Source organism: Amphiprion ocellaris, chromosome 22 (assembly GCF_022539595.1).
Source record: "Amphiprion ocellaris isolate individual 3 ecotype Okinawa chromosome 22, ASM2253959v1, whole genome shotgun sequence".
NCBI classification, from domain to species: Eukaryota; Metazoa; Chordata; class Actinopteri; family Pomacentridae; genus Amphiprion; species Amphiprion ocellaris.
Window position 1 is genome coordinate 13,755,746 of NC_072787.1, and position 11,506 is coordinate 13,767,251.

Sequence of the window (11,506 nt, forward strand, 5' to 3'; positions counted from 1 at the left end):
GTCTCCACAGCCCTACAGCAAACATACACTCACTGTATTCATGTATGTAAGAAAACAGTAAAGTTTCTAAAGATGACGCAGAATTGCAGTCCATCACATAATGAAAAGTAATGTGAAGTTGATCGTGTACTGTAGCTTCTCCCAGCTATGGCAGCGAAAACTTGTCAGTGAATCCAGCTAAAAATATGTTTGGCATATCACTGGAAATTCAAATGTCTGTTTTCCCCTCAGAATAATTCTATTTTTGTTTTTGTCTCTCTCTCTATCCCTCTCTCTCTCTCCCTCCTCCTGTCTGTCTTTCTCATTCTTCACTTGACTGAATAATCTACTGGCATTTTGGCAAAGTGAAATGTCAAGGTCATTCCACTTTGTCTTTGGAGAATTACTGATCTTGGTGTCATCTTTTCTCATTACATGTGACAATCTGCACCCACTTTTGATTATAAAAAGCAAAGATTAAGCAGACAATCCAACTGCATGTGTACGTATTGTTCCCCTGCTAGACTAGTGGCTTTTAAATAGACAGAAATAGTTGATTTTATTTTATTTATAAATCCTAGTGGGATGCCAGTTATAGGACATTTTGTTAAACGTGATCGTGTACCGTTCTTTATAATCTGTCTGTGTCACAATGAATGGGTGTCATCATGTACCCACAGATTTAATATCTGATGGATATATGTGAGCAGAATCATGCAGTCCATTTTTTTAAGACAAGATTTTCATGGTTAAGGTATGAATACTAAGGAGAAGCTTTTAACGCTGCTTGTTTTTCATTTAGTTCTGTTTTGCAGTTTAACTTCAGGGTGAAGAGGTGAGGATTTTTTTTTATTGTACTCTGTATGTTTTAAATATGCTTTCCAAACCCCAAAGTTCCATAAACATGCCAAGTCATGCCCCTTGGAGTGCCCCCTCTGGGACATTAAAGGCATATTTACCTGAACTACGGCCCTGTAAGTGCCCCGATCATTCCCTGTGTCACAAGCAATCCACCAAGGCCACCGTGTGTTTAATTAAAAAGACAAGGTTTACCCGAGAATATATCCCTCCAGCATTCCACATACATTTCAATGAGATGCATCTTATTTCTGTAGCAAAAGGAGAGCGATGGAATTTCAAATGGCAGCATAATTATGGTGTGCTTTTCCTTCTGACAGAAAATCAGTAGCCAGTCCTCCAGGTGAAGTAAGCCTGACTGAGCGGAGCTGATTAGAGGCCATCAGGGGAGAGAATACACCTTTAACAACATTGACGCCAAAGCTCAGAAAGGGGCTATATTAGCATACATCTCAGCTACAGGCCATGTAGATCACTGTATTTGTTTGTGGGGAAACAGTTTAGCAGTCAATTATACAGCAGCATCCATCCATCAGCTATACCCACTTTATCCTGTACAGGGTCACGGAGGGGAGCTGGCTGGAACCTATCCCAGCTGGCATTAGGCGAAAGGCGGGGTACACCCTGGACAGGTCACCAGTTCGTCACAGGGTTGAGAAAAAGACAATCATTGAAGCTCACAGCCAATTTAGAATAGCTAATTAGCTTGGTGTTAATGAAACATGCCTTTAGACTGTAGCAGGAAGCCGAAACACTTGATAAAAACCACACACGCTCAAGGAGAATATGAAAACGACCAGAAAGTTTGAACCTTGAACCTTCCTGCTTCTTACTGAGAGGCGACAGTGCCTTATACAGCAACAGTTAGGAAAATACTGTTGCTCTCTTGCTCCTTTGATATTCCAAATTCCTCTTGCCTTTGATGAATGGTGCCTCACCTTGACAGTGCCAATTACAACTTAGTTTTCGATAAACAAAGGAGACCAATGTGACATCCGGGGACGACAAAACAGTCTCCGCACTGTCAAAAGACAAAGTTGATCTAACATGAAAATGTGGGAGACCTGTGTGCCTGTTACGTTCTGTGGCAAAGAACAAAACAACATGAGAAGACTATACTAAATAGAATATAAAGTAATTTATTTAACAAATAAATGGATATAACAAAACAAAGAATTAAGAATCAATCAAACATAGTCCACTAAACAGATGATGAACCAAACATACTTCTCTAAACAAAAGAAAAAACCCAAATTACACAAGGTGTGGGAGATCCAGCCAGGTGGGAAGCCAGAGACAGACTGACTGCCCTGAGCAGTGCTTTGCAGTCCCAGACCAGGGGCCACACCCACTTCCTTCCAGGTGCGAGCAATCCTGCCTGATGATTCCTTCCACAGCACCAGGACTTGGAGGAACCTCCTCCATCCATCACTCCATCCATCACTCCATCCATCATCACCCCCCCATGTAACACAGAGGTACCACCTCTGACCCTGTAAGACAGAAAGAACCAAAATAACAAAACACCAGCCTACTATAACCAGACTAGTCCATCCTCCATTTATTCACAAACCACCAAAGTATATACACTTCACAGAAGACACTCCATTCTTACAAACTGCAGACTATCCGAAAAAAAAAAAATTTATATAACACATCCCACATAGTGGATTCTCTCCCTCCCCCACCCAGTTACCTCACCAATGCTCCACATTCCTATGACCCAGCAACTTTGGATCCAGAAGAAGCACCTTTAAGAGAACACAGGAACGAGACCACGAGATGCAAACAGGATAGGAGAAGAACATAGAAGCCGACTGTGCTTCAATTTACAGGTGCACGAGACAACGCATCTGCCACCTTGTTGTCTCTGCCCTTAATGTGACGGATATCTAGATGATACGGTTGCAAGAATAATGCCCACCGCATCAGTCTTTGGTTTGGATTCTGTAATGATTTCAAAAAAAAAAAACTAATTGATGATGGTCAGTATAAACAACCAGCTTGAAACCCAACCCAACATAAACATCAAAATGCTGCAGCGCTAAAATCAAAGCCAATGCTTCTTTTTCTATGACTGAGTAATGGCGTTGGTACCCTTTGAATTTCTTTGAGAAGAAACAAACAGGTTTCTCAACACCCTTTTCATCTGCCTGCAACAATACAGCACCAGCCCCTACATCACTGGCATCCACCTGCAGTGCGAAGGAATGGTCCAACCGAGGAGCTGCAGGCACTGGAGCTGAGGACAACAGCTCCTTCACCTGGGTAAATGCCTGTTGACAGATGGGAGACCAGACATATTTAACATCTTCCTTCAACAAATCAGTTAAAGGAGCCCACACTGAAGAAAAATTAGGAAGAAACGTCCTATAATACCCAGCCGTTCCTAGCCATTTCCCACCTGATTGGATGGCACCACCAACGCATACAGATCTTTCAAGGATGAATCCTTTTTCTGTTCTTGCACCAGGCCTGCATGAGAAACACAAAGATTATTTTGCACAGTAAAGGAATAGACTTTGCCTTGTTGCTTAGATATACCACCATAGGGCAATGCTGCTGCCGTCGCAGTTACAGCAGCACACAGAGTGGACAAAACATCTTTCCCCTCATCTGGCTGCTGTGCCCCCACCGGTGGCACCTCAGGACCTAGAACAGTGACCTTTACAGGATCTAAAGAACATGAGAGATCAGTCTGCATGGATACAGGAGTTTCAACAACGCCCCCTAGAGGTGCTGCTACAGGATGACATGGTAGCTGTTGCAGCTCAATCTGTACTAAGGTGGGATTTTGAGACGCACATACAGGTCTTTTATCATCGGGCCACATACGACCATCAAGTACCAGATCATTACCTGAGATGATATCAACTCCCCAGACTGGAAGTTCTTCCCGAATAGCAATCTCCACCTCCTTCTGGAAGAAACCACATGATAAAAACATTTTATGCACCGGAACATAAAGAGTTTGGAGCGCCAAACCTCTACAGGGCACACAGCCCCCGGTGTCTGACCATGGAGAAAAAGGCAAAACAGCTGCCTTTACAAAAGAGTGCATGGCTCCTGAATCCCTCAAAATTTTGACTGAGGTTTGCTGGTCTCCATCCCTTAATCTTACATCTCCATCAGAGATGAAGATTTGATAGCATGAATCAATCTCAGAGATGCTGTTTGTTTGAACTGTAAAACCAGAGGGTTCAACTAGGTCTGAAGGCATGTTTTTGCGTACTGGTGCCACTAAAACAGCAGATTTAACCTGCATCAATTTGCCTTTCCCAGCCAGCACGGGACAATTTTTTTTTTCCAGTGGCCCTTTTGATGACAGTAATGACACACATCAGACCCCCCTTTACTGGGAAACTGTGGTTCCACTCTCGGAGGTCCACCCTGTCTCTGACTTTTATCCCCATTAGAGTGAGGTTTGACCCAATGAGAGTGCTCCCCAAAGACACGCTTGTGAGTTAATAAATACTCCTCAGCTAATACTGCTGCTTCACCCAGAGTGGTAACCTTACGTTCAGTGATGTAAGTGGCAATGTGATCTGGTACAGCCTGTTTAAACTGTTCCACCAGCATCAGCTCACATAACATTGGAAAAGTATCTACCTCAGCTGCTTTACACCAACGAATAAAATGCAGTTCAAGATCTCTTGCAAATTCCACATATGTTTGTTTTCCTGTTTTCTTCCAGCCTCTGAACTTTTGTCGGTACGCTTCAGCGACCAGCTCATAAGCTTTCAGAATAGCCTCTTTTACCTTTATGTAGCTTTTGCATTCCTCTGCTGACATAGAAGAATAAACCTCTTGTGCTTTTCCTGTAAAGACACACTGTAACATTAATGTTCGTTCTTCATCAGGCCAACCTCTAGCATTAGCCACACGTTCAAACAGTGCAAAAAATGTATCAACATCTCTTTCATCAAATTGAGGCATCAACCTTAAATTTTTTGTAACATCAAAATGAGTAAGTGTTGCACCCTCACCAGTATCCATAGGCAGTACCCCTGCTTTAATCAGCCCCAATTTCTGTTGCTCAACTTCTAATTTCATTTCTTCCACTTTAAATTTCATTCTCTCCAACTTCTGTTCATGTTCTAACTTTAACAATAACAATTCCTTTTGTTGTTCAAAGGTTAAACCAGGTAAAGAAATATCACTCTTACATTCCTCTGTTTCCAGAACTCCTTCCTCTTGGAGGTTTGCTTTCAGAATATTCTTGATTGTCTGCTTTGTGCGTCTGGCATCCACATCAATTGCATAATGTTGTGCTAGTTTGAGCAACTGTTCCTTTGTAAGTAATTCCAAAGCTTCACTGGATGGAGCCTCAACAAACTCATCGACAACGGTAGCCATAACTTAATCCAAACCTGATAATTCAAACACTCAATGGAGATAAAAAACACAAGTCACTGAAACACTGGTTCCCCCCCTACTAACTGCCTATCCAAGAAACTAAATAAACTCAACCCTAGTCTTCAGTGGCATTGCCGAGTTCGCCAGGGGCCCTCCCGGAGTACCACCCAAAACCATAAAAGGCAAAAAGAAACTGCAGCAGCCCCTCTATTAGCGACTGCCACTACACCTACCAGAGGGGAACACCAGTGAAAACTTCACGACAGTACAACACCCAGTCCATCTCCAATTTAGACAAATCTGCAATATACTAAACTCTGGCAAACTCTGGTCCCACCATATATCCGTAACTTTCCACTAATAATCACACTATCACAAAAACTACTGCTACAACAAACTGGCTTCGGACAAGCCCCCATTTTGTTACGTTCTGTGGCATAGAACAAAACAACATGAGAAGACTATACTAAATAGAATATAAAGTAATTTATTTAACAAATAAATGGATATAACAAAACAAAGAATTAAGAATCAATCAAATATAGTCCACTAAACAGATGATGAACCAAACATACCTCTCTAAACAAAAGAAAAAACCCAAACTACACAAGGTGTGGGAGATCCAGCCAGGTGGGAAGCCAGAGACAGACTGACTGCCCTGAGCAGTGCTTTGCAGTCCCAGACCAGGGGCCACACCCACTTCCTTCCAGGTGCGAGCAATCCTGCCTGATGATTCCTTCCACAGCACCAGGACTTGGAGGAACCTCCTCCATCCATCACAGTGCCTTAAAATGGTTTCAATTAATAGTATCACACTTACATGAAGATGGAGAGCTTATGATTGGAAATAGAACTGTCAAAACCAGATCGAATTCTAGTCCAGTACACACCACCTTCTGAAATAGCTGGATCCTACAGTTCCCATAGTGCAACTTCAACTGTTCGCTAGACCCTTCCTGCATCTTAAATGGTCATGTCTGCCAAATTCCTATTTAGATTGGAAATATTCCTTTACAAATTAGCAGTTTTCAAACCCAGTCTAAAATAATGCTAACCCTGATTACATCATATGGGTGTATTCAAATGATTTAGAAAACTACTGAAGACACTGAGAAAATGTTTTCATCAGGAGTTTAAGGTACTCTGCAGAGTTTTTCACCACACGTTGAGCTATTGAACATTAACCAACATAAAAAAAGACTGCTTAAGTTAGTTAAATCAACTTAACTGAGCTTGAGAAAGTAAGTTAAAAGTAATAAAAGAAGCTTTTTTTCAAGTTACATTCATTTTTAAAGCAAATCCCAATCTGATCTCAACTGGAAATCCCAAATTACTCAGGCAGGTTACTTGAAAACTGTATTTAATTACACATCGTAACACATTAATAATTGAAAAAAAGTCTTAAAAGCAATACTTTACCAAAAAATCAGTAGCAAATGTAATGTATTGCATTACTCATCAGCGAGGTGACCAGATGCCACCAAACAAAGAGTATGCATTTGTAGTGCAACTGGGGACATATGGTCAATACTTCGACACAGTGTTGATATAATGTCTACCTAACTTAAAAAATGAGCATGTACACTAGACTGTGTGGTCTGGAGGGAGTACATGTGAAACTTGTGTCATGTCGTATTCTCCACCATGTGAAACTCAAACCAAAAAGGCAAATAAAATACTCAGAAAATCACCCTCCAATGGCGCCACTCACTTAAAAGTAGCTTCGGTCTTTCATTTTAGCTGTTTTTTTTTTCTTTGTGGTAGCTGCAATTATATTTTGCTCAATTATGCATAATTTAGGACCTGGTAGCCTGGGCTTGACTTACATGTGTGCAATTTGACTGACATCAAGCACAACCCCTGCCTTCTTCACAGCCATTACCTAAAAGCTATTTTTCAATATTAGTTTTATCATCCTGCAAAGTTGACTTTTAAAAATCATAGCCAATCAAAATGCAGGACATCGTCTTAATATGTGGGATGAGGGAGGGATAAAAGTGCTGAGCAGTGTAAAAGGAAAGTCAACTTTAATATCTTAGGTTATGTTTATTTATTCTCAGTCATGTTAATCCTCTGTTCATGATTGGTTGTGTATATCTTTAATTATTTTCAGACAAACTAAATTACCATGTGTTCAGAGTTGCAGTAATCTGAGATGTTCCTGGTGTACATCAAGAGATCTCAGTTCATGTCAGGTATCTTTTAGTTTGAAGTGGCTCTTTGATCAGCTTATGGATGTGAGCTAGGCCACAGTTCCTGATGAGAAGATTCCTTAGTCTCATCTTGAGAAAGCTGTTCTGTCTATGGAATGAAATCCTCCATATTGTAAACAATATTTAATTTACCCATAAACTTTTTATCTTTCTCCACAAAATATTTCCATGTCAGCAGTCATGCAAAAAGTGGGACACCTGGTCACTGCATCAGTTGAAGATGCCTTTAAAAAAAAGTCCAAATCCTCCACACATTGCATTTGTTGTATTTAACATATGCTGAAACCATAAACTGTATACAAAGATAGATGAACTCTCCATGACTTCACCTATAGGTTTCCTGAACAGCAGTTTTTAAGCTCAGTGCAGTGGCTCCAGCTGTCACCGTCTTGGCAATGTCTGACTCTAATTACCAGCTAATCCAAAAGTAAGCAAAGAGGTGGAGCTGAGGCAGACCATGCAAACGTTTCTGGGTCATGGACTGTCTTGTGGTGGCAGCCACCTGTCATGCAAAATGTCAATGCCCTTTATTATGCAACTTCTTAAATTAGAAAATATAATGTAAACAGGTGACTTTACAAAAAAATCCTCTACAGTTGTCATGAAGTCCAAAATTAGTCATGCACACCAAAACTATTTTTGTACTTCTGTATTTCTGCTGTAAAGTTGAACATTTTAACATGGTGGTCAAGGACGATGGACTCACTTTTAGATCCATCCTCAAGTGGCCATTCGAGGAACTGCAGTCTGCGATCTTCCACATTGGCTTCATTTTTGAACCCCAGAAGATGTTCCTTGGTTGAAACAGAATAAAACAAGACACTGCAGGTTAATAAGCAGGCAGCCCTACGATTTGGAGGGATTTACTGACTACCCCGCAGATCACCATGCTAGCTCCGCCTCGGTAACAGCTCTTCAGAAGTCTTGGCCTCAGATGTGCAGTTAACCACCCTTAATCCTTTAAAAGAAGTGCCAGCCGAGAGGACACAGCATTCAATTGACATAAGTTTTCAGTGACCTGTAGTCGCTGGAACTGTATTCTGGATCAGCCTAGTATCAGCCTCAAAGTAAGAGAGCAAATGAACCTAAGGGGTAGGGGTTAGCAATTGTAATGTGATCACTAAATTTCAAATTGGAAAACCTATTCAACACCAGAAAGAAATAAAATCACATCTTTCATACCAGGTCATGTCTGACACTGGGTGGAAGCTACAATAATAAGCCACCAATTCTCTAATAAATATATACATACAGGGGGTCCTGGGTTTACACTGTCATCAACCTAAGGCATTTTGTTGTTACGTCAGAACTGGTTATGAGTGGGTCCTCAGTTTACAACGTACGCCGTTTCATCATTACATCGTAACTGGTTACATGGAACTGGTTATGTGGAACTAGCTGGCAAGCGGAACGGACAAATATGTCGTCACGCGGTGCTATAAGATGGCTTTGTTTACTTTCGCCAGTTGTACGCCACCTTGGATTGTGCTATTTAACTAACTTTTTGCCCATCATTATAGCCTCCAAGTGCAAATCAGACTCTTCTGATGGCAGTGCTTCGAAGAAAAGGTAAACCATCTCCATGGAAGTGACATTATATATAACATATTCTATTATCTTCTTGTAAAGTGACTCATACATGCATGCAAGTCATTGGCATTGACTTTTCCGAAGAACTAATTATAACGTGATGCACGTAATGGCTTTGTTTACATTTTCGCCAGACTTCCGCCTTATGGCAAAAATTGACTTACGTTGATCCGCAGGAACGGAACTCCGACATAAGTCGAGGACCCCCTGTATAAATGACAGTTAAAGATGCAGCATACTTGAGGGGGTTAGAAGCAGAGTGGTCTAACCCATAACGTTAGCATTACAGTGGCACTTCAATGGTAGACTATTGTTGAAAACACAAAACTTTGAACCCATTTTTCTCAAAAACTACAGAAAGTGGTTTAGACCACTCTGCTTCCAAACCCTTTACTTATAAATGAAACTGTTGTTGCTGCACAGGGGCCTTTAATTTGTCAAGTAGTGAAGGACACACTGTTTTTCATTCTTGATTTGAATCTGAAAAAGAAAAAAAAAAACATAAACTGAGCGAAGCATGAGTTGCAATACATTTTTGATTTGGTTTATCTATACACTAAATGTTATGTTACAATAGTTAAAGTGGTACCAACTCTCCTACAGCTTTAAATAGCTTTTGAGCTGTGTTGTGGATTTCCTGGCAAGCATATCAATACACAGGTACGTCAGGACAAAGAAGACCTTCACTACCCACAAACACACACATACACCCGGTTTCGCTGTGTTCTTTATTGTCTTGAGCCTTGTTGTTTTTATACACACTGCACAAGGACAAACAGTGTCTTCTATCTCCATCACTGACACAATGCAGGCAATCACTCCATACCACTTGACTCTGATGGGCTGCCTGTGACTAGACAGTGCCCCACACATCAAACCAAAGTGGAATGATTACTAGTTACTCAGCCAGCCAAGTGTAGGCTGTGGAGCTATGATTTGACCAAAAAAGCACAATTTAGAGAGACATTAAAGACACGACTGCTGTTGATGCAATAATCAGAAGTTGTCGACTGATGACATGAGACGACAGACATCGGATGTGCGCAAAGTGCATGTGCACACACATACACACACTCAAATATTCAGATGTATAATCAGCGCTGCAAAGACAGTAAAGCATGCCAACAGACTTAAAAAAAGAAAAGATTTGTGCAACACCATATGTTCTCAAATGGCCTTGTGTCACTTTCGGAATAATTTACATTCTAAAATACATTTCTGTTAAGGAAGTGAAAATGGAAGTGTTACATGTGTATAAACTGGAAGGTGGGTTTACGATAAGCAGTTCCTCTCTTTTTTTCTTCGTACTTCTACTACAGTTCCTTCTTCGCAGGCGAGGTGAGAGTCGACCACTTGTAATGCTGTTGCTAGGAGCCATCAACGGAAATGTCAGTCGACTCAGCAAGTGATGAGATTTGACATATGGCATCAAAGCGTCATTAGACCCGCACCTGCTGCAGATGGAGTCTGCTCTTTCGCAAGGGGTTCAGCACCAAGGGGAGGCCTATTGAGGGATAGGGAAGGATAAGATGACCGGTAACACACACCCATTGTGTCGGAATTACAATCTGTTTCAAGGTATTTAAAGATCTCGTGAAGGCCACCTCACTTTGTGTATAATGTCATTATCAGTTTATTTTACTATTTTTGTGGCTATTGTGGCTGGATATGTGAGATCTAAGGAATGCCAGGGCATTTAAAGACTATAAACCTCTGTCCTTGTTGCTGACTCTGCTGCTCCTCACCTGCTTATTTTTTGCTCAGCATCCACTCTGCAAATTTATTCCACAAATACATGTCTTAAAAGTTACTTCTTCCACAGGTTCCTTGGGTAAAAGTATTTTACTTTGACTGTATTCTGACTCGATAGTGTCTCATCTCCCGCAGGTTGCATTCAAATGGTAATTCTGTATGATTGCAGCAATTTCATTTTGACAAATTTAAGGCAAAAGACTCGTTCCTGAAATATAATTATTACAGAGTTTTCTTTGTTTCCCGTCATTAAAAATGTGGCAGTATGCCAAACACAGACAAACTGCAGCAAAAATTGAAGATCATTGACAAAGCAGTTAAGAAAATTGTGGTTAAAAGCTACAAATGAGGAGACTTGCACAATAATGTCGCAGAATTTAATCAGCACCTCTGTCACTTAATTACAAATTGCTGAGTGTGAACTCTCCAAACTTGCAATGTGTAGCAGATGTATGATTGACAAACAGAAGCTGCTTGTACGCAGAGCCTCCATATGCATAACCGGCTAATAACGGGCTTAAGGAGTCGAACTCATGTGATGTACTGTATATTTATATATCGTATTTCTCATCATTACTAGTTTACAATTAGCTGGTCCACACGGCCAAAGCACCATCCCACAGTGTCTCTTGCCAACTGTTCAACAGGGAGGGGATTGATAATGGTATTCACCTTGTGGTAGTCATTAGGTTTGATGACACGTCTGCAAGGTCGCCAACAGCCAAGGAATATGTGGGCATTTTAAAGGACCAGGTGCT

The 11,506-nt window shown here is 41.0% G+C and overlaps 1 protein-coding gene across 3 annotated transcripts; it reads right to left on the reverse strand.

Moving 5' to 3' along the window:
• Positions 1-1,916: 1,916 nt before the first annotated feature.
• On the reverse strand, positions 1,917-5,576 carry LOC111572391 (uncharacterized). Of its 3 annotated transcripts, none has more exons than XM_055006899.1 (4): positions 5,004-5,576; positions 4,597-4,655; positions 3,242-3,757; positions 1,917-3,113 (listed from the first exon to the last, which is right to left on the reverse strand). In XM_055006899.1, the coding sequence occupies exons 2-4, from the start codon at positions 4,627-4,629 to the stop codon at positions 2,796-2,798; spliced, it is 867 nt and encodes a 288-aa protein (XP_054862874.1). In that variant the 5' UTR covers positions 4,630-4,655; positions 5,004-5,576; the 3' UTR covers positions 1,917-2,795. The 3 variants fall into 3 exon arrangements, with proteins under 3 accessions (XP_054862874.1, XP_054862872.1, XP_054862873.1); XM_055006897.1 differs by having other exon boundaries at positions 3,242-3,513; positions 3,697-3,757; positions 4,597-5,576; XM_055006898.1 differs by having other exon boundaries at positions 1,919-3,113; positions 3,242-4,655.
• Positions 5,577-11,506: the final 5,930 nt, after the last annotated feature.

Bases quoted from the DNA above. Each gene is read 5' to 3' on its own strand.
- LOC111572391 (XM_055006897.1), bottom strand. From the start codon at position 5,193: ATGGCTACCGTTGTCGATGAGTTTGTTGAGGCTCCATCCAGTGAAGCT. The intron at 3,758-4,596 runs GTAAAAGAGGCT...GGTTTCTTCCAG, and splicing joins AATGCAAAAGCTACATAAAG to AAGGAGGTGGAGATTGCTAT. The intron at 3,114-3,241 runs GTGGGAAATGGC...ATCTGTCAACAG, and splicing joins TGGTGGTGCCATCCAATCAG to GCATTTACCCAGGTGAAGGA.